Source organism: Hippocampus comes, unplaced genomic scaffold (genome assembly GCF_001891065.2).
Source record: "Hippocampus comes isolate QL1 unplaced genomic scaffold, H_comes_QL1_v1.1 scaffold104, whole genome shotgun sequence".
Classification (NCBI taxonomy): domain Eukaryota; kingdom Metazoa; phylum Chordata; class Actinopteri; order Syngnathiformes; family Syngnathidae; genus Hippocampus; species Hippocampus comes.
The window spans coordinates 82,934-110,433 of record NW_017806072.1 but is presented as its reverse complement, the minus strand read 5'-3'; the positions used below and the strand labels follow the sequence as shown (position 1 = coordinate 110,433).

Genomic DNA, 27,500 nt, shown 5'->3' with positions numbered 1-27,500 from the left:
AATGCTTAAGTGTCGGTCCTCCATCTGTTCTCTTTTCACACAATTACTGAGCTACATCTCTCTCTTCTTCACCCCAAAGTATGCTGCATTATTCATACTTGGGTGTAACCTCATTAGTCAACTCACCCAGCTGACAAAAACTCTGCCAGTCAGCTCCCTTGCCACACTAAAACATTATTCACGCCCGCATTAACAGCAAAAAAAAAAAAAAAAAAAAAACAGATGTTGCTCACATTGTCAGATATGTGCTGGCTTTTAACCTCAAATCTGATGTGTTTAAAATCGTCCTTTAAACAATTAAACAGAAGTTAGAACTTAAGAGCTGCAGCACTGGCTGCTCCTCGACCGAATTGCTGCTCCGCAACTCAGAGAGAAACTTACTGGCGGCAATGTGGGAATGACCGCAAAGTTATTTGATTCCACCTTAAATGCGTTTTCTGTAAACACCACACCGGTCAGGTTCAAGGAAAACTGGAAGCTTACTGCGAGCAGAAGCAGGGCGAACCAGTGCACCGGTGTGCTGCAGACAAATCGATGTCATTTTACAGTACAGTTCCTAAAAACTCCAAAATGCAATTGTGTCAGAAATTTAGCCCCAGAACATAGTTGCACCAACTTTCCAAACAGTGAGACTTTTTCAATCACTGCATCTGCAGAAAGTAGAAGAACAGATGGCTACAATCATGTTATGAAAACTATTGTTGGTGTATATATACTGTATAATGTCTGTCTTTTTTAAGTTTTTGGCACATGATAAGGGAAGCACATTGCTTTGTTGTCAGTGTGTTTTAGCATGAAAGTCCACAGATGGCGGAAATGTCTTTTTCTTGATTTGTTTTGACAGTTGGCAACATTTGAACCATCACCTAGACTCGAGCACTTCTGTGGAACACAACGTAAGAACAGTAGCGGGGCCTCAGGCTATTTATATTTCTTTTTGCTTAGATTCCAGTCACTCTAACTTAAAATTTTATGGGTGCTCACAGTACGAGGAGGACACAGCGTAAACTGCATTGTCATAAAAAAATGGTAATGAAATATTCTCATTTCTCTTATTTATTCACTGCATTACTGATAGTCCACAGCCATTCATCCCCAAAACAGCATTTGCTGTTTTGCAAACTGTCGTGGAGCATTAAAACTGTTGGCAAACGTCTTTGCGAGCTTGAACGAACCCTGATGACAAATCAACATCCGCTAACCTTGCAAAGAAACGCAAAGACACTTGCGACGCAGTTGGATACGGGTTTTAGTGAACTTGCTCTTCTCTGTTCGCTACCACGCAGTGTTAACAGTGGCAAACCAGCTCACCAGCAACAAAAAAATACTTAAGAATACTAATTTAAAAAATGGCAAATTTACTGGTTGCACATGCCAAAGTAGATGAAACATTTCCTCATACTGTCTCTAATTTTAGGGGTAAAATGCAACCATTTCGGGGCAGCCTGTAACTGTGTACAGTACAACGAACAATGCTAGAATGTCATACAACGGAAGTATATTGAAATGTATTCTTGTCATATCACATCCCACTCACCAAATTGTGTTCAATTTACACATCCAACATAATGACCATATCATTTCGAGCCTCGGTTTCCAATGAACATTATCCCAAGTTCCAAGAGTGCGCTTGCTGTCCTTCAGTAATACAATTTGTGTGACCATACTATAAAGATTACCGTATTTTCCGGATTGTATGTCGCTCCCATTTATAAATCGCACCAGCCAAAAAATGCATAATTAACAAGGAAAAAACATATATAAGTCGCACTGGAGTATAAGTCGCATTTTTGGGGGAAATGTATTTGCTAAAATCCAACACCAAAAACATACGTCATCTTGAAAGGCAATTTAAAATAAAAATAAAATAGAGAACAACAGGCTGAATAAGTGTACGGTATACTAACGTTACATGAATGACATGCCTGGTAATGTCAGTAACGAGTTATTCAGATAACTCTAGCATAAAGAACATGCGAACAAGTTTACCAAACTATCAGTTTCACTCCAAATCACTAAATCCAATGAAATCTTCATCCTCTGTGTCACTTTTAAACAACTCCCCCAACTCGGGAGGTAGACGATGCGCCGCTTCCTGTTCTACGTCGCTTACGTCAGACTCATCGTCGATTTATCAACACAGGCCAAGAGCGCCCTCTTGTGGTTTAATGTGAAAATAACATGTGAAATGACATAATCATGTGTGAATAATTTCACACATAAGTCGCTCCAGAGTATAAGCCGCACCAACGGCCAAACTATGAAAAAAACTGCGACTTATAGTACAGAAGATACGGTAAACCGAAGGCAAAAACAAGCATACTTGACAAATACACTTTTAGCACAGATGGGCATTCCGTCCCTGTAATGGAGCATTCCGTCTGTCCGGGACCCATTTTGGGGAAGGAGGAGGAGAAGTTTTTCAAAACAGACGGACTAAGCAATGACGGAAGTGGGTTTTCGTCCATACTTGTAATCCTCCCTAACTGGGTCAAGTACTTACGGACATCCATTTCACTCACGACTGACAGAAACACGCCCAGCCTGGCTTGCGTGTGTAATCCACCAATACGCTACTTCAGACCAAATGTGAAATATCACGACGCACCGCATGTCTCGTGCGTGATTACCATGTTTGCATGCGAGAGGGAGTGACTTCACTTCGGGAAGGAGTAACTTCACTTTGATTCATTCAAACAGACAATAAGTGGAGCACTCATCCTCTGTCCCAAAAAGTTTACACATTGCCAGTCAGTCTGGTGGTTGTGTTGGCAGCTAAATGATATCTTGGTTGACACTTAAACAGTTGTAAACAAGTCAATCCAGCCAGTTGAGAAAGCTGTTGTATGCCTCTCGGTCCCGTCCCACACCGTATGTCGGACCCGTTACAAAGGGGAAGTTTGTGCGCCTCCACCCTTATTTGAGGAACAGATTTCTAAAAGGATTTTGATTATTATGATTATGATTATTATAATGTTGTTGCTTATCACTAAGACATTAAAAATATAAAGAAACACTGATGACAGTTTTGTTTGATTGATGGCCAGTCTTACCTGCAACAGCCAATCACAGTTCTACTGAAAAGGTTCGGTTCACAAGCATATACGAGATGAATAGGTCAAAGTATGCATGCGACAGTCCTGCACATTTTCCAAAGTGTGACGTTTTGTGATATGGAAACACATGTCATGTGTTTTCTATTTTATGGACGACGTGTTTCCCTTATGAAGTGACACATAAGATTTGTAGTGAGTGCCTCTTTGAAGAGGAAAACACCCTAAAATTTCTAATACCGTATTGGCCCAAATATAAGACGATGTTTTTTGCATTGAAATAAGACTAAAAAAATGGGGGTCGTCTTATATTCGGGGTCTAGACATTATACCCATTCACGACGCTAGATGGCGCCAGATATCAATGAAGCGAATGCTGAACTTGACTCCCCAGGCCAAAGTGAACCCCTGCCACGAAGGATAAAAATAAAAATAGCGGTAGCACGAAGAAGAAAAATGAAAAATAGCGGTCAGAAGGAAAAGAGGAGAAAATAATAGAAGAGATAACAGAAAATGGAGAAACGTAGTGACAATCTGGAGAAAAGTGGGTCGAAGATCGGCCAGGTTAACCGGCAGTTGAGGAGAAGTTATGATGTAATTTGTAAAAAAACAGAAGCCATTCATTTACAAATGTAATTGCACTTTAGATTTGAATGAGGCAAAATAACATGCTTTTTCTCTCAAATATATTGTTATAATCATTTGTTTCAGATGTACTCTAATTATTTTCTGTATAAAAATTAATTTGGTGTTCAAAAAGTCTTTTTTCAAACTTGAGTCTTGAAAAAGAGGGGGTCGTCTAATAATCAGGGCCGTCTTATATTCAGGCCAATAGGGTACTTGGGCAATCATTGAAATATTTTTTAGAGGTTGATGTACGCAGAAGTAAAGTTGTCAACAGAAACTTTCTTGACCGTTGAATGCATTTCTCACACATTAGGCAACGTTTAGTTAGATTAATACTTTACGGGTTTAGCCTGTCATGGTGTGTCACCGTACAGCAAGGGAGGGGGGGAGGGCATATTACATTATTGTTGGCAACTAAAGAGCTATTTGAACAGATTTATACAAGTTTCCATTGGAGCCACAAAATCGCTAGAAATCTAAAATGAAGATACATGTTTTCCTTCAGGACAGAAGCATTTAAGGACTGCCCGGCAAAATCGGGTAAAGTGCCCATCTCTGCTTTTAGGGGTACACAACTGTCAATACCGTGCATGCAATCAATTGAATGAGGACATTGACTGACTTGTATTACTGTCATTAAGATACCAACAGCCCTGAGGAGTAGTTTTACTTAATTGCCAATGATCAGTATTCAGCACTGATAATATCATGGAACATTGTAGGGTTGTTATGTTTAATTTCTATGGAGGATTTAGAAACATGCCCACACTTTTTTTTTAACCAATCTGTGCTATAAATATGTAGAATAATTCGGGAATTTCAGTAAGTAAGGTACATTTTGCAAGAAGTAAGACACAATAAGTGTGAACTGCGTAGGCAGAGGCCTTTATTTTCTTTTTGCCCTGTTTGAGTGTGTCGTATGTCTATATATATCTCCATAATGTAACATTTTACATCAGTCTCCATGAACTAAACATTACCCAGCTGAATAATATCAGGATATAAAATCAAACAAAGTAGTCTTTTTGAGATTTGAGTCCTATGGAAGCAACGTTCCCGCCCCAGAATTTGTAGGTAATGTTAACCGGGTACATAACTGTACTTGAAAATTGTATTCTATATTTCACATGTAAAGTCTAATTGAATCATTTACATTGCAAAATTATTTATTGGTGCATTTAGAAGAAAATAGTGAATATATGGAGATTTTTATAAGGAGACTTTACAGTCATTCTCAAGTAACAGGTACTGCATAATCTTGCCCATAACTTCATTAAATGCTTTTGAATTTGGGATGACTGCAACAGAAACCATCCCACCAATGACCACGTATTAACTTTCGACCGAATTGTTTAACACACACTGTGTTACTCGGGTTCCCTTCCGTTCTTTACTTCTATTTTTGCCACTAATCAACCTCTGTCCGCTTTCCTCTTTCCTCCATTGATTGTCCTCTGCTCATCCTGTGGTTTGTATAGGGAAAGCCTCCCTCACCGTGCTCAATTTCACCGTAATCCTCGGGCTAGCGTGAAGTGCGTGAGGTGGAGGTGCTGGCAGACAATGGAGTAGAGATGAAAGAGGAGAAGATGATAAAAAGGAAGTGAAAAGGAAGAAGATGTGAAGGAGAACGGTTTACAATTTCCAGGACAGATTTAGAAAAAAAAAAAAGATAAGCTCAACAAGATGACAGGGTGGCAGAATGTCAGAATGTATGGTGTGTGTGTGTGTGTGTGTGTGCGTGCGTGCGTGTGTGTGTACATGTTGAAACTCAGGAAAAAAAGGAAAATACTGTACACTATTAATGAGAATGTCTCATTAAAGGAAACGTTTATACAAGACAAATTTAATGAATTCTTGCACGCATGCACGCACGCACGCACGCACGCACGCACACACACACACACACACACACACACACACACACACACACACACACACACACGAGGGCACTTATACTTAAATCCACTTCTACAGAGCCAATTAAAATTGTTTTCCAGAACAACCTCTGACATAAATAGTTTCACAAAAAGAAAGGGATGAAGGGCTGAAAGAGTTTGACGCTCTTGCTCTATCGTTGGAGAAAATGTGTTTGTTAATGACGTTTGATGTCTGAGGGGTGAAAAAGTCCCGTCATTAAGTGGAAATTTTGTGGCAAATGTTTTCAAAATGTTTCTCGAACAAATAAATTCATTGTCAAAAGATGGTCTTCGCTTACATCGTAAGCAGTGATTATTTGGACAATAGTTGTCCTCCACATTGAATGAAATGAGTGTTCTCAGAGATCCAAATACTGTAGATTAAAATGACTACAGTGGAGTAAAGCTCTTCGAACAATAAGTGGCAATCTGTCACTCCAAAGAGGAAATGTCATCAAGATGACATCCGACTGAAAGTAATGCCAATAAATCATGTTTTTATCAGCTGTGTTGAAGAAATCATGTTTCTGCGTCCCCTCAAACCACTATGTGACAGCAGAATATTTATTGACTTGTCAAAGCAAATTGTCCCATATCCATCCATCCATCCATCTTCTACCGCTTATCCGGGGCCAGGTCGCAGGGGCAGCAGCTTTAGCAGGGAAGCCCAGACTTCCCTCTCCCTAGCTACTTCTTCCAGCTCTCCCCGGGGGATCCCGAGGCGTTCCCAGGCCAGCTGGGTGACATAGTCTCTCCAGCGTGTCCTGGGTCGTCCTCGGGGTCCCTCCCGGTGGGACATGCCCGGAACGCCTCACCAGGGAGGCGTTCAGGAGGCGTCCGAATCAGATGCCCAAGCCACCTCATCTGGCTCCTCTCGATGTGGAGGAGAAGCGGCTCGACTCTGAGCCCCTCCCAGGTGACCGAGCTTCTCATCTTATCTCTAAGGGAGAGCCCGGACACCCTGCGGAGAAAGCTCATTTCGGCCGCTTGTATCCGGGATCTCGTTCTTTCGGTCACGACCCATCGCTCGTGACCATAGATGAGGGTTGGAACACATTGTCCCATATGTTCTACAAAAAAACCCATTGATTTTGGTGTTTTCTTTATTTTGTTTCCAGTCATCCAATTTCCCATTCTACCCCCACTTGGACCAACAAAACAAAGGCTTTGAAAAAAAATACAAAACAAACAAACAAAAAAAAACAAAACGTTCATTCGGTTGGTTAGTTCTGTTGAAAAAAAAAGCACACCTAAAGGCATTTCAAATACAAACGTTCTGGCTTTAAGAAAAAAATGTCAACAGTAAGAAATGTAAATAGGTTTTTTTTTGTTGTTTTTTTTTTTTTTTTTTTTTTTATTCTGTAATGAAGTCCGAGGGATAAAAATTATGGCACCACGCTGTAAATTCCCATTCCCAAAACTAATACCTGCATCAGATTAGATATTCAGTGATTGCACATACCTGTATATAGACTCACAAAATTTGACTTCTTCTTTTTACGCATTACAGTACTGAGCCGCGTTTAAACAAGACTTAACTGCACAGTGAATTCCTTCCAGTTTCACTCTTTTTTTTCTCTCATATATCCATATGTATTCCCCTAATCAAAACGCACTGAACGGCTAAGCGGCTCAGGCACAGTCTGGAGACTTTACACGACTAATAACACTCTCCATCTTTTTAACACCACCACATCCCACCATCCCCTCACACATCTGTATCAATTTGGAGTTTTTTTCCAGTGTTTCATGGATTTTGTCACAATAATGAAACGGTACAGAATATAAACAAAACTCACAAAAACAGTCACCTCTCCTCTGAGGTGCTTTCATTAATGGTGGATTTGCTCACCATTGAGAGGCAGAGGAATCCTATGTTTTAAAATGATTCTTTTACGTTCTGCCCACATCGCTGGGAAGAACATTTATATGATTGACAGTTGGAAGTCAGTCGCACACATATCTTTCAGGATGCTGATTGAGACAAACCTTTTTTTCTCCAAACTGTATTTTTTTGGGCAGGGGTCGCTAGCGTTGTACTTCTCGAGATCAGTTTGGTCTCGAGACGGCTCTCAGGGTCACTTTTTAAAGGTCTCGGTCTCATCTCGGAATCAAAGCCATTTTTACTCTGTCTTGTCTCGGTCTTGGACAGGGCAGACTCATTAGTAATGAAGTTTGTTTTTGAAATACCATGAGGAATTAATTTGCCATTAATGTAAGCGGAAACACTGCAAATTCTGTGGTGCACTGCTTAGAGAAACCCTGCACCTCTGCACTGTGATGCCGGCGTGCAAATCAGTCGACCACCGCGCCTCATAACTTGTTTTCCATTTGAGGTTTCGATTTCATATTGTTGAAAACATTTTGCCACTACATGTATTTCATGTGATGTCACATGGTCACATGGGCTGCACGGGCAGTCGGGTTCACCGTCACAGTATTTAACATGTTTTGGTTGAAATGGGTGTAGGCAGCCAGAATGACCAGTTGCAAGTGACTTCTTTTGGAGTGGTGAGTAGAGCCTCTGACTGATTCCATTCAGTTTAATGAGCGGCATTTGTCAGCTGCTAGACACAGCAATATGCCTATTCTCCCTAACATATTTTGTAAATACGGTTATATGAAAAGTGTTCTTGAAGGAATTTGATTGCATTGAAGTGTTCGTGTGAAAAGTTGATGTCCGCAATGTCTGTACAATTGTCACACTCCTCCCCAAACAGGAAGACAAGGCCTCACCAACTTATGTGAGTATTGAGCTCCACAAACCTCTCAGGTTTTCTCATTTGCCCATGTAGACCTACAGGAAAGGGACTTGAGGCTGTAATGTTAATTGTTTTGTGTCCATATTCTTCTGTCCGTTTTTCTGACGTGTGATTTTGAAGGAGTTTGCAAGACCACTCAAAATCTGAGCAGATATCAGATGATGAATGCATGTCCATGATGAAACATTTGGCCAACCAGTAGATTCTCAAATCGTCAAAATGAAGGAAACATTCATGCACAGAGAGATGACAGGTAGATTATTCAGACCAGGGGGTGATTAGTGTTGCCACTACCTTCTGGATGAAAACTATTGAACTAAATGCCATTGTTTGTGTGGGTACTAAAAATGAATTCCCTACTTTCATGGAAACTGTAAATTTCTTCTTGAAGATAAAGCATTTCTTTTCACGACAAATGTTATTACTTTTGATGATTACCTGAATGCATTTAGAATTGAGGAGGATTTGTTCACTGTGTTGGTGTGTCTGACCAGATTTTATCATTGGCATAATGGGCAGTTTCAACATGAAATTGATGAAAGAACAGAAAGTTTGCCCTACTGCTGTTTCATATGAGCTGTCTGAAATGCATTGAACAAAAGTGTTTTGAAGTGAAAATATGTTGTCTTTAATTTAAGGAAGGCATGGAGAATTTTTCCCCACATTATATCGTGTTGGCATCAACACTCATGAGTGTTGATATAAATGCTCATTACTGTCATTATTATTGCACTGTCAACACTAATTTTTGTTACTGTAACACACTATTTAGTGTTGAACATTTAACACTTCAAGGAAATGTTACTTTGACACCGGGCAGCGTGAATGCATAGCGACACTTTGCCAGTGTTAAAATCAACAACTTACTGCGTTGAATTAACACCAGCAGATTTGAAGTGTAGACCACCCCAAAAAAATCATAATTCACCAATTTACCTGATTGAAAAAAAATGATTGAAAAACTGTAGTGACTAATACCAGCCCTGTCTATAATATAATTTTAGTTCATGATCAACATTCTCATATGGTCTGCAGTATGAATGACTAAAATTGACACAGTTCATCACAATTAAACTGAGCAACATGTCAATTCTCCTGACTGGTGAACCAGTGATGCAGTCAGCGGAAGCGAAACAAAGAATAAAAGAGATACGTTTGCAATAGGAAAATCTAAAACTCAATAAGTCCGCGATACTTGGGCCTCCTCACATCACTGTGTTTATGGTACATTTTGTACTGCTTGTGCCTGTGTGTATGGATCCATGCTGTGGTGTAGCCTCGAGCTGAGAGATTAAGATGGAGCTGGTAGCTGGAGATATGGAGACATAAGAGCAGACCCGAGACAATGGACACTGCCTCTCCCAGATGCACACGCCAAAGGACAGGCAACGACAATAGCGTCTGCTGGATATGGGAGGCTGCTGTGGCACTGCTGCTATATATAGCTCATGGGAAAAACTAGGATAGCTGACTGCCATGCACAAACACACCCTACACAAAACACAATACGCACTCACAGACACGCACGCACGCACGCACGCACGCACGCACGCACGCACACACACGCACACACGCACACGCACACACACACGCACACGCACACGCACACACACACACACACACACACACACACACACACGCACACGCACACGCACACGCACACGCACATTCAAAAGACAAAATGTATATTGGATATTTTCCAGTCGTCCGCAATGCGAATGCATGTCATTACTGACTGCGAAGCGTGAGAAGCGTGTGGTAAATACAGTTTGGGTATGATTTGGGATTTTGCATTTTTTTTTCAGTCTTTGCACTCTACGGCGGCAGTGAGAAGAGCAAGCGTGACTACACTTTCCCTGTGCTGCGCATTGAATTGTTTTTTTTCTGTTTTAGGGCCATTAGAGGTGTGAAACACAAGGCTGAGAGGATGTTCCCATAGGAGGAGCAGGGCATGCTGTTGTCCCGAAAAGGGAGTCCCGAGAAGGTGGAGTGATGAGTTGAAACCTTGTCAGGGGGTTTGAACAGTTTGTAAGGAGTACAATTTTTCCTTTGTTCACTCGAACACTTATCAGATCTGTGGTGGTCATGTGGTGTATAAGAGCATTCATTATACAGTGGGCTGTTTGGGTGTTTTGCTTTGTTTTATATTTTCACAGGTCTAGGCCATAGACAGGAAAACGAAGACAATCGAATCAAAAGAAGTGATTAAACACAAACAAACAATCATGCTATGCATACTGAAAGCATCAGACACTTGTATTACCTTTTTGGTGAAGTCCATGGCTTTGAGGATGGAAAGGTTGAGTGTCTCCAGTGAGGCCAGAACTCCTTCGTAGTCCCCCATGTGCTTGGCAAAGTAGTCTGAACACAAAAATATATGCGTAAAAAATGATTGGTACCATTCAAGACAGCATCACTGCACTGATAGAAGCAATGCCTGATTAGTCGATTTTAAGCAAACCTTTATTCATTATTACTTTTGCTCTTTTTAAGTCATTTCTCTGACCAAACACTTTACCATGCCTGTTCCTTGAATGAAAGAGAAACCAACGATTTTGTCGACGTGTGTATTGGGCAATTGGCAACATGTTTTAAGAATCTTTTAGAAAGAGGAGAAGACCTTGAAGAAGAGGAGTGTCATAATAACCACTGAACCAGCAATGACACTTGAAAATTTTATTGCCCAAGTCAGACATTTTACAGTGATCCCTCGCTATTTCGCAGTTCGTTTATCATGGCTACAGTGCATCGCGGATTTTTTCAAACATATTCATTAAAAAAAAAAATATATATATATATTTTTTTTTCATATACATGTAGTACAGTACTGTATATGTTGCTCTATGTGACTCGCTGTTGTTTTGCTGACTTTGCTGACTTTCGCAGCTTCTTGCGGACTTTTTGCGGACATTTTTTTTTTTGTATTATGTTTACTGTATTTTGTTATTCATAAACTAACCTAACTTATACATGTTTAAATCTATTAGTATACAGCATTAAGGCATGTTAATTACTTCAAAATTTACTTCTACATGCATGTATACCATTAAATTTGGCCTTATAAACATTATGTGCATGTACCTATATGGAGCTTGCTACTTTGCGGATTTTCGTTTGTCGAGGGTAGTTTTGGTCCCCATTAAAATTAACCGCGATAAACGAGGGATTACTGTAGTACCTTCTGACCTCTGTCTTTTTACACACATCTAAGGTAACATGGTTTTCTTGGGCAGAGTTGTAGCTTTCCAACACACACTGATGACTTCACGGTTTACTGGCCACTCATCTGCCGTGAACTATGCCAACAGCAAAACATGTATCTCTTTTTAATGGAGTGTTGTAATTTGCTCACTGTACACTATTTATGTTCTGCAGAAGTTGTTTGAACTGAAGAATTGGAACAACACATTTTATGACTTACCATAAAGCTTAAAGTGACCCAAAGGCAATCGCATCTACTGCTCCTACTACTGCTACTCTATGTGACAAAATCTAACAACGTGAAAACTATTTTAAATATAGTCAGCTTGGTACACTTTGCTCTATTTGTTTTCGCACGTGAAGATGTGGTTATGCTACTGATGAGTACGGCTAGTAGCCAGTGCAATGGCTCTATTCTACTAGGATTCACACAACAAAAACCAATACAGATAATATTTGTCAAAACAATATAGACTTGCTTTGCTTACCTTTACGTCCGCTGATGGAATGGTTTTAGTGCATTTGTTGAACTGAATGTGAAGAGTGTCAAATTGACCCCCAAAGATTTTTCTATATGCAGTCCTCTGTGGAATAGTTGTGGACACCCCTGATCGAAGTGAAGCAAGCATTTGTGTGCGTGTGTGTGTGTGTGTGTGTGTGTGTGTGTGTGTGTGTGTGTGTGCGCATATACAAAGTATAGTACTTACCACAAAGTTCCTTAGTGTCAACATTACTATCGCATCACAGGAGACCGTGGGAAAGGTAGGAAGGAAAGAGGGAAGGAAGAACAAGAGTGGGCTTAGAAAAGAACAGGCTTTTGCATTCAATATCAAATACAAACACACACACTTGGCAAGAGTCAGGTCTGGTTGGTTGTGTGTCTGGTGGAGCAGGGAAGAAAGTGATCAACAGGGATGAAGCATGGATGGAAAGATAAAAAACCAAAAAGAATTCAAGCAGAGCCAAAGACTGAGAAATTGTAGCCGATAACGAGGCAGAGGAGGAGATGGAAAGAAAGACACCATCTGCTCAGTGCCTGAATGATGGTTGGTAAATTATACAAATGCCGTGAACGCTCCAAAAATAAAATTACTTTTTCCTTGCTAATTCAGAGGGGAATGAAGCCACTTGGAGAAGTAAATATTGTAATTATAGTATTGTAATTTGATCCAGGCCGAGAGTGGTTGTGGAGCACCAAGAGCGCATGGCATTTACCTCAGGTTATATTCGCAACATCCAAGATTATTAGCACAAAATGTGATATGAGTTGTATTTGACACCATTTGAGTTTGTGACTTGTTAGGATGGTTGGATAAAAAAAAAAAAAAAAACACAAGAAACTGCAATCCATTTCCACAATGTGTGTGGAGTGTAAGAGGAAGACCCGATATTGGTACAAAGCTGAATAAAAGTGCTAATGTCTCTTTTTTTTCATTTGAGTCAAAAAGAAAAGACTTTGATGGTGGGAGAATGCAAAGAGCAAAGTTCCGTCACTTCATCATTCTTAATTAACTATATTCACCGTTAACAAAAAAACAAAAAACAAAATATGTTGCACCATAATATTGCCATTTTTCTCCCACCCACACCAAAAATGACATTATTGTAATGATTATTGCACAGTCACTTTTGTCATTTGAGTGAAATACAAGAAAGGTGGCAATCTCTTAATGACTGCAACAAATCATCAAATACGTATGTTGTTAACCGGCAACTTGCGGCACCAGAGCCACATGCGGCTCTTTAGCGCCGCCCTATCGGCTCCTTGGAGCTTTTTCAAAAATTTTGAAAATGGAAAAAGATGGGGGAGGGAAATATATTTTTTGTCTTAATATGGTTTCTGTAGGAGGACAAACATGACACAAACATTCTTAACATTTTCCAATGCTTTACACATGTGTAGAATAAATATTAAATGTCAATATTTCTGTCAACGAGGATTTGCGTCATAGCCTGCGACACACGTTTCTATTAGCAGGACGGGGTGCCAGGCAGGTGGGTGTCGTGAAAAATAAATAAATAAATAAATACAGCATGTGTTGCCTTCAATGTAAGGCTTATATAAGGCTTTTAATTTTTTGCGGCTCCAGACATATTTGTTTTTTGTATTTTTTGTCCAATATGGCTCTTTCAACATTTTGGCTTGCCGACCCCTGTGTTAACCCCTCTATTGCAATTGGTGATGGTTGGAAGAATGACTGACATAGACAAAATGTATGAAGGCTGAGAGGTGGCAAGTTGTTCCATACGCTCATCCCTCTTCATTAAACCATTTATCAGCCTCCTGCTGTCTCTAGAAATGCCGACACTTTTATTTCAGGTTTTACTTGAGCAAATCAACACTTTTATAGCGTTTACATGGGAACCTGTGTGTGATGTCATGCTCGGTTAAATTAATGTGTAGTATCATTCATGTCTGCGACCACCGCAAAGGAGTAGATGAATAATACACCTGCTCCAAGCAGCGAAATGTGTTAATGGGAATGCCATGAGTCTGCATCGCCATTTATCACGCTGACAAATATGACGTGTCGTCACGATTAGTACTGTTGCACGCATAATATTATTTCTAAACTTAAACAACAATAGCGATAAGGTTCTGGTCTGCCTGGCTTCGTTTATGAATTTTTGACGCTTAAAGGTATGGCTGCTGTGGAAATGTTCAAGGCCAATGCTGATAAGAGGCACTCACAATCACTTCTCCTGATTGCAGAATAGATGGGCTTGATTAGCTCGCCATATCTGGTCCATACATTGATTTAATGAGAGCCAATCAAGGAGGTCTACAAGGAGCAACTGCAAATGACTGAATAATGACTGATTTAATCATCACAGTGGAAAAACAAGGGGAAAAGTGTGAAAACAAATCAATGTTTCACTTTGTAGCAAGCGTAGCCAAAACATAAGGGACAACACTTAGCTTGCGTTGACAGAGATACAGATACTTCATGATGATACTGATGAAAAAAAAAATAATCATCATGCCACGGCAGTGCCTTCACTCAACCTGCTTTCTGCTGCCACCTTAAAATCCTATTTATGCAGCTTGATTAATAAATACCACCTACTTACTAAAAACAAAGTTTTAAAAAAGCAACGTCTAATTTTAATTTTCAAACTCAAGACGCCAAAGACACATTCAGATCATGTATGTCAGCGCGTGCGTGTTGTATCACAATGCGTCGCCCAAGGAAACGGAGCCTGAAGGTGTCATGATTCGGTTTGGGACCAACAGGTGGCACTGTAGGGCTCTCCCTGCAGCTGCACACCTGTTGGTCATTAGGTAATTAGTGGCTTTAAAAGGACTCCTAGCCCGAGCAATCATTGTCGGGTCATTGTTGCTTTTTGCTGCTGTCATGTTTGTTTGTCAGTCATGTTTAGATGGTCATGTTTTTGTTATTGATAGTTTTGAGCTTCAGTCATGGTTTTTGTTTGATACTTTGGACTTTGTTTGTTTTGGATTTCGTTTTCTGTGTTTTATCAATACACTTCTTCAAATACACTACGCTCATCCCTCTTCATTAAACCATTTATCAGCCTCCTGCTGTCTCTAGAAATGCCGACACTTTTATTTCAGGTTTTACTTGAGCAAATCAACACTTTTATAGCGTTTACATGGGAACCTGTGTGTGATGTCATGCTCGGTTAAATTAATGTGTAGTATCATTCATGTCTGCGACCACCGCAAAGGAGTAGATGAATAATACACCTGCTCCAAGCAGCGAAATGTGTTAATGGGAATGCCATGAGTCTGCATCGCCATTTATCACGCTGACAAATATGACGTGTCGTCACGATTAGTACTGTTGCACGCATAATATTATTTCTAAACTTAAACAACAATAGCGATAAGGTTCTGGTCTGCCTGGCTTCGTTTATGAATTTTTGACGCTTAAAGGTATGGCTGCTGTGGAAATGTTCAAGGCCAATGCTGATAAGAGGCACTCACAATCACTTCTCCTGATTGCAGAATAGATGGGCTTGATTAGCTCGCCATATCTGGTCCATACATTGATTTAATGAGAGCCAATCAAGGAGGTCTACAAGGAGCAACTGCAAATGACTGAATAATGACTGATTTAATCATCACAGTGGAAAAACAAGGGGAAAAGTGTGAAAACAAATCAATGTTTCACTTTGTAGCAAGCGTAGCCAAAACATAAGGGACAACACTTAGCTTGCGTTGACAGAGATACAGATACTTCATGATGATACTGATGAAAAAAAAAATAATCATCATGCCACGGCAGTGCCTTCACTCAACCTGCTTTCTGCTGCCACCTTAAAATCCTATTTATGCAGCTTGATTAATAAATACCACCTACTTACTAAAAACAAAGTTTTAAAAAAGCAACGTCTAATTTTAATTTTCAAACTCAAGACGCCAAAGACACATTCAGATCATGTATGTCAGCGCGTGCGTGTTGTATCACAATGCGTCGCCCAAGGAAACGGAGCCTGAAGGTGTCATGATTCGGTTTGGGACCAACAGGTGGCACTGTAGGGCTCTCCCTGCAGCTGCACACCTGTTGGTCATTAGGTAATTAGTGGCTTTAAAAGGACTCCCAGCCCGAGCAATCATTGTCGGGTCATTGTTGCTTTTTGCTGCTGTCATGTTTGTTTGTCAGTCATGTTTAGATGGTCATGTTTTTGTTATTGATAGTTTTGAGCTTCAGTCATGGTTTTTGTTTGATACTTTGGACTTTGTTTGTTTTGGATTTCGTTTTCTGTGTTTTATCAATACACTTCTTCAAATACACCCTGCTCCTCCCTCTTGCCTGCTTTTTGGGTCCACCACCACCTCGCAACGTGACAGAAGGCCAAATGAATATTTCGACAATAAGATTATTGTGCTTCAAAGTAGGACAAAACAACTGGACAAAGTGTGAGGGCACTCAAAAAGGCAGGCGGTAATTTGTTCTCACCTGGTGTTATCAGAGTCGATGGTATGAAACAACTTCTCCAGCTCTTCCTCGTTAAGCGTGCCGTCAGAGAAGAACGCCTGGAACTCATCTAGAGAGAGTTTACCATCATCTGAAGGACACACGCACACGCACACGCGCACGCACACGTACACGCACACACACACATATATACATCAGTATCAGTGACATATTTAGTTAAAGAATTCCTTTTGCAAGCCTCTCTGTTAGAGGCTCAAAATAACTTTTTGTCTTTGAGGAGCAATTTTACTCATCACTGAGTTCAATTGAGCAGCAAATGCCGAATTTTTCTGGAGCTTTTTTTTTTTTTTGCAGGTTAATCCCACCCTTACAAAAAAGGAGCATATATGAAGTATACATTATAAAGTATATGAAGTGTACTTTTTCATACTAAAATGGAACAAATACAAATTTGAAAGTGTATTCCAAGCATCTGTCTGTATACTTATAAAAATATAGTATCGAAAAAGTACACTTAAAGTACACTGCCTCCAATTTAGTGTAAAAAAAGTTTACTCATAGTATATTTGATTAGCTAAGGTCAGGGACCTGCAGCAAGGGATAATATAATGGGGTGGTTGAATGTGGGGGTAGTAAATATTTCAGTATTCAAGTATCCTACTGAAAATTCCATAGAATAACCGCGTATTCAGAAATGATAGTTTTACTTAATATATTTGATTTTATAACGAGCAACCAATTTGTTTCCTTTTTCATAATCAGCAGTTTTTCCTAATTCTTTCTTTTTTAAATTCACACTGTGCATAGCAGCAAACTGTATGTTGTCAAGGAATATTTTCAGTGGGGCGATTTCAAACAAATATAAATGTAAACAAACTCAGCATTTCTTGTATCAAAACATAAGGCATTGAATACAAAAAGGCTTAAAGAGCCTTTGTGTTACTTCATTTGAGCTGCTAGCATTTTAACATGCGACATAATCCAGTCGTGTAGGTTCATGGGTCCGCGTTTATGATCTTAGACCAACTAACTAGGAAGAAGAGAAACATTCTTTATACTAGTACAAGTTATGGAAGTGTGAAAGGCCCTAAAATTAAGACACCCTCAAGAGTAAACAGTTGAAAAATTCAACGATATTAAATGTTGATTAATGCTCTCTTTAATTTCAGATCAAGTGTTTTGAAATGACTTTTGCTCATGCAAATTATTTATTTATTTTTTTTGTTGGTAAAAAAAAAAGTTAAACATCATCCGTGGTAAATATTCATCACTTCAGCTGTCAGATAATTGTAACTGATTTCAAAGTGGTCTCAATTACACAACCCACTGGCCCCTGCGCTGGGCTGAGCTGGTTTGACATGGAAGCTTTTTGGACATTCCGATTGAAATGATTCCGACTGAAAATCTCTGGTCACATGTTCGTGTGTGACGTGATCAATTCTGATATGCTGTTTATATGCTCCGCTTCGTGAATCAGAACGGCCGCTTTACAGCAGTGTTACACGCGCAGATCAACAAAAACACTACGTGACTTATCGAGATGAAGTTCTCGTTCATCTCTTTTGCATTGTAGTCGCGATTGTGTGAACACTTTTATCAACATGTTACAAATAGTTGGAAAGTAGTTCTCCCGTCATGAACATTAAGTGTGTGATTAGGGGCTCGGCCCTGTGAATTACACCGCACAATCACTGTCGACACCTCCATACGTACATCAAAGAACTATTTTTCATTTTGGCGCGAAGGCTCACACGAGATGGGCTCTCTTCCCTCACAGACCGATGCTGCAGTTTCCCCGCCTTCCAAAATGCCGCACAGAGCGTGCGGAGGGAAACCAAGCCCTTGGTAGCTGCTGCCATCTGATGATTTTTTTTTAAATATCTTGATGTTTTATGGGTGTAACGTTAGCGTTCACTCTGTGATTTCTGCAACATTTGGCAGCTCTGTGTTTTGCCACATAAATGCCGGCCCCGAAGCAATTTTGCTTTGCTGTAATGCGCAAAATGCTAATTTTCACTTGCCAAAGGTGATGCAAAATTGCTTATTTAGAACCTCGCTGTTTTTTCTTTGTTTCTCTTCCACTGACTGCAGCACTGGTTCAGGAACTCTGACATCTTTTTCGGTTTATGTGTGATGAACTATATGACCTTTTTAATGCTGTTCATACTGCTGGCAATAGAATTTAAGAATGGTTGTGTATGCTGATCATGAGATAAAGCTACATTGTAGTTTGTCAGTAGAGCTGAGAGGCAAGGATTGTATTATTATTATTTTATTTTTATTTTTTTATTCAGATGAATTAGACAAATTTTTGTGTCATTTGATTTTCCAAGTCTACAGAATTGAAACACGTAATAGTCAAGATAGAACTGTGACTTTTCTTTTTGTTTAGTTTTCACAGTTTGGAGGAAACACAGTTTGTCTCAATTTGCACGTTGTAATAATTGTGTTTGACTGCCTTCCAGTTGATAATCACGTAACTGTTGTCACTGATGTGGGCAGAGCCAAAAGGAATCATTTTTAAAATAGATACAGTGTACACATTCCCTCTGAATCATTAGGAGCAGGAGGCATTTCTCATTATGGGCTACATTAAATATTGACAGAAACTACAATGTGTGCATGTGGATCACTCGAATGTTTGCAAGGTTCTCTGTGTGCTTGTGTGAGAAGTCATCACCGACTCCTCACACAGAACAAAGCCAGGGAGGAAGGGTCAAAATGTTTTCGAATTCCTTTCAATCCTTTTTAAAAATAATTCAAATAAATGTATTTTTAAACCAACCATCCATCCATTTTCTGATCCGCTTTATCCTCACAAGGGTCGCGGGGCGTGCTGGAGCCTATCCCAGCTGTCTGGGCAGTCGGCGGGGGACACCCTGAACCGGTTGCCAGCCAATCGTGGGGCACACATAGACAAACAACCATTCACACTCACACTCACACCTAGGGACAGTTTCGAGTGTTCCATTAACCTGCCGTGCATGTTTTTGAAAGGTGGGAGGAAACCGGAGTACCCAGGTACTGTGAAGCTAACGTGCTAACCAGTCGCTCACCGTGCCGCCCTCATGGTGTTCTAACTAAGCCTCAATGCGTGAACTGATCTAGCCTTCCCAAGAGACAAAACGTCAATTAGAACAGTCGAGTTGCAATCGATTGAACGCCCTGAGAATAAAATGACCTGGATGAATGAGAGTATTCACAGGTATCCTACCTAGTAGCTACCAAATACTTATACAAATACACAGCACGGCTGCTTTCTCCAGTCCTTTTTCAAGCTACCGTGAAATCAATCCAGCATGGCTTTCAGTCAAGTACAAACCAGCCAAACTCCTGCTGCCTCTCTGAGTCACTATATCGGCAGGAACACAATGTTGATTATGTTTCAAAACCTTGAGGCTCTTTGGAAAGCACTTGAAAAGTTCACAAAACGGTATTGGATTTGTGCTTGTTTTCTGAAACCCAACGTTACCTGAGGTTTGTGTGCGTGTGTGTGTGTGTGTGTGTGTGTGTGTGTGTGTGTGTGTGTGTGTGTGTGTGTGTGTGTGTATGTGTGTGCTGCTGTGTAACTTGGATAATGTTTACAAGCTTTTACAATCTTGCTCAGGCTTGTTGGTTTTGATTCAGCGTCGCAAAATTTAATGGTTGGCGCACACGACTATTGTTGCATTGCTTCATATGCAGCATGATAAGAGAATCGTTGGTTTACAAAACAGAAAAGCACAAACTGGAGTAATGTCTTTTATATGATTTCAATCTATAACATAATTATAGATTTTCACAGAATGTTTTTGTTTCCTTCGGCGGCCCGGTGTTCAACTGGTTAGCGTGTTGGCCTCACAGTGCAGAGGTACTGGGTTCAATTCCAGCTCCGGCCTCCCTGTGTGGAGTTTGAATGTTTTACCCGTGCCTGTGTGGATTTTCTCCAGGTACTCCAGTTTCCTCCCATATTCCAAAAACATGCATGGCAGGCTTGTTGATCGCTCTAAATTGTCCCGAGGTGTGAGTGTGGGCGTGGATGATTGTTTGTCAGTGTGTGCCCCGCGAATGGCTGGCAACCGGTTCAGGGTGTCACCTGCCTGCTGCCTGAAGACGGCTGGGATAGGCTCCAACACCCCCAGCGACCCTTGTGAGGCTAAGCGGATCAGAAACTGGATGGAAGGATGGATGGGTTTTCTCCTTCCAAACTAATTTCCCATGCCCTTAATGGTATGTAGAAATATTTACATATAGTAAGCCTCCTCCAATCAATGCACCTCCATTTTTAGAACACTTTAACAAGAACAGAATAAGTCAGTGCAACACACTCCCAAAAAGCAGGGAGAGGGGCCACATAAGTTAAGGAATATCCATTGTTTTCTCTCTTTATTTCTGATGTACACCACATCCCCACTTCATTGGAATTGCGAATTGTATATTGGACTATTCCTATTTAACAATAAATGTCGCCGTTGTGTCTCAAGTGTCTAAATGCAACCCCCCCTTCACTGCTTCGACACCATTTTATTGAAAACCTCAACTGTCACAAATGTGCGAGCAGGGGACCAAAGAATCAAGGCTTGAACCAATCACACACATCCGGTATGTAAGTAATATTGTTTTATCGATCAGAAAGCTGCTGTGGGCAAATGTCACAGCAGCTGTTAGAACTCAACAACAGAGATGATTCATCCGTGAAAAACGTCATATTTAATTGACGTGTTCATGAACTGACACCACCGAGGAAAGAACATAGCCTCCCTCCAACCATTTCTCCTTTGCTTGCTCTTTTCATCCTTGATAAAATCCCTGGTGGGTGCAGCTAACATATGACATTTTCCCATGATCAGACTAAAATGTCTATCACTGGTTGTCTCTGCTTTAAAGTTTGCATCACATTTGACCAGTGCTGTGAGTAAAACAAAAAGTGTTTTCATTGAACGGTAATCTTATTACCCTCAGCTGGAAACGGGACGTGAACTGAAAAATTTAAATTGTAATACTTTTTTTTTAGCTCACAGGCTGCTATAGGTAAATGTTCAATTGTTTCATCACAAATGAAAAAAAATATGTCGGTGAGGATTCGCTCATAGCAATTGTTGTGATCATTCCTTTAAATGTTCTTGAAAAGCACATCTGCTTTTTCTTATTTCATCGCCATCCATTAGCAGAATTTCACCGCTTGGGTGGACTGCAGCAAGGGAGGGGTTTTTCCTGGATTCACCGCTCATAGGACTGATTGTCTCACCACATGATGCAGAGCCGGATATCAAATATTCATTTCCCTGCCCTCAAAGTGTGCTCGTCCTTGAGTGTGCTTGACTGGATGCAGCAGGTTGAGCTGTGGGGCCACTGCAGCATAGTCAAAATCCACAGGGACTGCAACCTCGCAAAGGGTCCAACTCAAATGCGGACCTGTAAAAAGTAGGCTATCTTCCTCCTCCATCTGTTTCATGGCTGCATGATAAGTATTTTTCAGGATAGCTAAGCTGTGCTTTTAGAACATGTTTGATAGTCAGTGTTAGGCGGGAATAGCGTTACAAGTTACTAGGGCTCTGAAGTTATGCTTGATGAGTGCCAAGTATCTTCTGGAGAGACGGGGGGCAGTGTAAAAAAGTTAAAGGTGAACACTCAAGAGTGGAAGTGCGATGTTATCTGTTTGCCAGATGAAATATGAATCACGTATGTATTGGGTCAGTTAATTGCTTACAGACCAAGAACGCAAAAATGGCAAAGCTTGTTAGTTTACTAATGTTTGTTTGAGGTGGAAAAAAAAAGACAACAATCTAATAGTTTTCCGCTTTCAAATATAAACCCTATTTTACACGATAATAACGCTGTTATTGAATGGTTCTGCTTTCCCTTCAGTTAAAAGAAGAAAAAAAGAAGATATTGATGGTGAACGTCTTGACAACCAAAACAAAATATCATATAAGTAATCAAAATTATTTGAGCAGAAGATTATGTTTTGCTCCATGTGACAAAAGAAGCACTGAAATATCAAACAAAAGACATTTTCAGTGAGTGACCCAGACTATGTGAAGTATTCTTTTAAATTGTAATTGTTGTCTTGGTAAAAGCCATTGATTTAATAACATTCTTTGTTATATTCTTTTGGCCTGCGTGGTATCTCAAAATGACCTCTTTTATTTGATTTGTATTAAAAACTATTTTTTAATGTATTTTGGTCTCTCGGTGTTCTCCTGAGTCATTTCATACAGTCTGTCTTTATTATCCACCAATACAGGATGGTGGCAGTCTGGCTGATGGAAGGCAACACCATGGACTTTGCTACATGCTTCAAGTTTGTTTACAAAACAGACATGAAAACTGTAACCTCCAGGAAGTCAATTAATGGCTTTTTTATTGGATCGGGCTCATTTCTGCAGCTGTCTTTCTGTCCCGTTTCACACTGTTCCTTCTTCTCTTGATCCTTAGGAGAAAGCATATGGAGGCTGGCATTCGGAGGGTGTGCTAAAGTGCACAGAATGATCTGTTGTACTGCTTTCACGCAGTGGCAGGGCATTATTTTGGTGACGCTTGGCATAACCTCTGCTGAACAGAATGGATACTCTGCTGTTCCGCCTGAGTTTAGATATTTATTCAGACTTGCCGGCCATAACTATTTCTAACCTCGCCCTCTCTGGCACAGCAGTGAAGCAGCCCTGAGAATCAAGGCAATGGTGTTTAATTCAGCAGTGACCCAGTTTCCTGTTAGCATCCAGGAAGCCCAGTTAAACCTACTTAGGTATTCACCAGTAAAACGGCAGAAGCAGAGCAGCAGACGTTTTTCCACACAAGAAAGGGCAGAGAACTCGTTTATCGTATTTGCATTCACATTTTACACATGGCGAACAGATCGACAGCATCTGTTATCCCTCTCCGTCTGGGTCACTCACTGAAAGCGGTGTCCTTGATTGGATATTTCAATGTTGCTTTTGCACATGGAATAAAATATAACCCTAGCTTTGACGACTTATTCGATGACATTTTGTTTTAGTTGGTAGGACGTTCCTTATTTGTTTTTAGAAGGAAAGACTAAAACAAAAAATAAACGTGTTATTATTGTGAGATTTTTTTTTTTTAAAGCTCAAAATCACATTTAGGAAACTTACAAGCGATGCTATATTTGAGTTTGGGGTCTAAAAGCAACCAACTGATCCACAACATGGCTGATCATACCAACAATATTTTATCTAGGAAACAGTTAACGTAATCGAGAAGCAGTTTGTTTCTCCACCTGATTGTTCGTCATTCAGTAATCAGAAGCTTTTGTGTCACTGATGTGGCGGTTGCTCTGCATGTCATTTCAAACCAAATGAATCCCCTACAGCACTAAAACAAACAATACCATGAACACAATCAAACTGATACAAAACGACAATTTAGTTTAAAAAAAAAGTCACATTGCAGGAGCCACAATTTGAAATGATGTTTTTGGCTGTGAGAGTGTGACTTATGATAATGGCATGTTCCCACCATGGTTTGACATCAATTAGAGGAGAATCAGACTGCTACTATGGTTGGCTCCCTTTGTCTAATTGTCTGTGGGTGTATACTTTTCATCTATTCTGGGCTTCGGGTATAGAAGCACTTTAAGCTAACCTTACTCAATATTACAAATCACAAAACGAAGCAAGCCCGCAACAGTAGCCAAAATGTGATTTGTATATTGCTGTTGAGTTGGGTAGTCCTAGGGCTGGGCGATAATTCTAAATCAATATTTATCGCGATCAACTTGTGATCAATATCAATAGAAAATACATTTTAATAAAAGAAATTACAATTTGAAAAAACTCTGGAACAAAACCCAGCCCCCGGCATTCTGCATGCTGGAAGCAGAAGCTACAGTATGACGTTCGATTTGTGCCACAGTTACAAGCATGTAAGCAAAAAAAAAAAAAGAGCACAAGAGTATCTTTTAAGTGCATAACAACCGTTGTGGTGAGCCTCAGGCAATGGCTGCTCGCCTGCTGAGCCAAAGAAGAACCCGCCAACGAAAAGTGTCATCGGCGTGCCGAATGAAAGTCTACCTTAACTTATTTCAAAAAAAAATGACTCATCGCCTTACATTGTGCACACCATTTCACACCTTCAGATGTGTACCGGTAAAGGTGTTCCCTGCCTTTGACGTCCTAAGCTCCAGCAAATGTACATTTGCAATAATAAGTCTGGTAACACGTTCAAGTAGGCCCAAGATGGTTGGTCATCGATAATGAATGCACTCCAAGAGAGTATTAGATCACTCCACTAACATTGTATGGACATTGAATGAAGGATAATGTGACGTATCAACAATGCTGTTTCGGCGTAGCGTCTTCCACAAAGCATTTGTGGCACAGCTAAAGGAGCATGGATGGAAACAATGTTGCACATTGCATTACATTACGATGTACACCAAAACAGTGTAAATGAGTTTTACGACCAGATATTTTCATCGGTTTGTTTTTCTCTGGATAATTGTTTGACTGTGGGAAAAAAGGCTTGTGTTTAAGAAAGCATTAGATTAAGGTAATTTTCATCAAATATGTGCCTTATTTGAAATGTTTTACTTGTATTACCAGTGGAAGGTATGTGATCTCAGTTAAAAGTGTAACATGAAAAAAACAACCACTCCACCTTACCATTTTCTAACAAGGCAACACTGACAAAGTTAAGCCTTACTCCATCGTATGTGAAGAATGAATGCGACCTTTCCTTTTTCTTCTCTTCACACCCCTCGCTGAGACTATAGCGGGTGTCACAAAAAGCCATTGAAAAAAACTAAATATGCTCAGGGGAGTTATTTTTGTAGACACGCTGAGGCCTTTTGTGACCTCATGAAGACATTATGTTAAACTAAACTTTGGAGGCATTTTATCCCGAAGAATTCTGGTCAAATGTGGATATGGACGACTTCAGGGGAATTCCATTCCAAAGTTTTCGCTGTCGTACCTCAATAAACACTACAAAGTATTTTGACATGCTAATTTTTGCTCTGAACGTTGCCAACAGGAGCTGATTCCCGTGCGTCTTGAGAAAGAAATGTTCTTAATTCTCCTCTGTTATCTTTCAGTTGGAAATGGCCTAATCGGTGGTCTGGAAAGATGCCAGCATTTTAGTTGTGCAAGCTGCGTCAGGGCTTCAAAGCTATGCTTGAGGAGCACCAAGGGAGCCAGTGTCTTTTGGAGAGACAAGGCAGTGTGAAAGAGTAAAGGGTGAACACTCAAGAGTGGAGAGCATCCACACGCGTGTGCGTGCATGAGAGAGAGAGAGAGAGAGAAACAGAGAGAGAGAGAAAGAAATGGTCGCTGTCTTGTGAGGTAATGGTTGAATTCTTGTCCTAAAGTCTTAAAGCACTGATTTTTTATTTTTTTTTGTATATTGTTGGTCTTGACTATCCCCCACCCCACCCCACAATGTCTCCTCTCTTCCCCTCATGCTGTTTAAGCTTTCGATTTGGGGCTCTGCATGATGGGTTGTCATAGCAACAGGAAGAATGGGGAACTGACCCTGCTTTCAGAACGAGGGCACAACCATATTTTTCTTGCTGTACCATGAAACACATGCAAGCACACACGCACACGCACGCACGCACGCACGCACGCACGCACGCACACACACACACACACACACACACACACACACACACACACACACACAAATAGTTCTACTACTTCATCTTCTTGTCTGTCTTCCTTCCACCAACTCTTAATCCAATTTAAATCCCACTTTTCTCTGCCGCTGCCTTATTATCAGATGTCTTGTCTTGCACATTGTTCGTGTGTATGCATGGATGATAAATGAGGGACAAAACTTCATGTCACTGACCTGTCAGCTTCTTTCTTTTCTCCCAATCACTCACCACAACCCACCAGGAACAAACACACGGCCAACAAATGATTTTGCATCTCATTCAACACCTGCTCAAGCGTTGTTTTAAATGAACAAGGGGGATTGTTTCACTTCTCCGTATTTAGAGTGATAGACTGCTGTTCGGTATCAAGACACCAACACGCACCACGGGGTACAATCTTGTTCGGGCTTCAAATCTTGAACAAATTCTCGTCTTACAAGTTCATGACAGTTGTACAGTCGTTAAAGTTAAACCTCCAGTGTGAAGTTGTTCAACAATTTGGAATTGGCCCAAACATTTATGTTGAATCTTTTAGAGAGCAATTTCAGAAACTGAAAAGATGAGAAGTAGTCAGTCAGGGCAATTTATTGTGGTTTTCTTCATATCTTTGGGCTGTGGGGTAGAGTAGCAAGGCAAGGATGTATTATCTTAAAATGAAAAAAAAAATTGAAAACTCCCAAACACATTTGCGAAAATGTTATGTTTCATACAAACAGGGGTAAAAGTTTTTAGCCATCAATTTTGTGTGGATAGGACAGAATAAACAATTTAGGTAACGTAAAATGTGGAAAAAGTGAAGTGCGATCAATGCTCTCCAGAAGCACTGTACAAGTATTTAGAATTGTTATAAACATGAACTGAATCCACTTTCAAGACTAAAAACACAGCTACCGAAAAGGAAGCAGAACATATGATTGCAATACAGCATAGATTATATACATTATACCAAATGTGCAAGGTGCGGGGCCAGAGGGAGTTTGAGTAATTTTGCTGATTGACGCACCTTGGCGCAGGTAGACGGAGGGTGTCTGCACCATTTGGGCATCAACACAGCCGACTCCAATGGTGTCCAATCAATCCACCGGCTTCTTTCCACCCCCGTTAAATGTGGTCCATCTGACTTTGGTTCAGTGATGACAGACGAAGGGCTAAGGATAAACTCCACGCAGAGCAGCGGGTAGTAAGTGTGTGTGTGTGTGTGTGTGTGTGTGTGTGTGTGTGTGTGTGTGTGCGTGCGTGCGTGCGTGCGTGCGTGCATGCGCGTTGGCTTCTACCTCCTCCCTCAGCCCCCTTGGGGACCTCATCTTTCCTGTTTTATAATTTCATTTGTGTCCGTGAAAAATAGAGAAACACACACTCAGCTGTGCTATGGCCAGTGGTATGGTTAAAAAAAAAACCACACACACACACACACACACACACACACACATATATATATATGT

The 27,500-nt window shown here is 40.4% G+C and overlaps 1 protein-coding gene across 1 annotated transcript in view; it reads right to left on the bottom strand.

The window, feature by feature from the left end:
* The window catches only part of necab2 (N-terminal EF-hand calcium binding protein 2), a 111,531-nt gene that overhangs the window by 53,375 nt on the left and 30,656 nt on the right, over nt 1–27,500 (bottom strand). The window contains exons 3-5 of the mRNA XM_019894239.1: nt 16,485–16,593; nt 12,267–12,292; nt 10,622–10,719 (exon numbers count right to left, since the gene is read on the bottom strand). Coding sequence (XP_019749798.1) covers nt 10,622–10,719; nt 12,267–12,292; nt 16,485–16,593 — 233 coding nt within the window. The remainder of the gene's footprint in view (nt 1–10,621; nt 10,720–12,266; nt 12,293–16,484; nt 16,594–27,500) is intronic.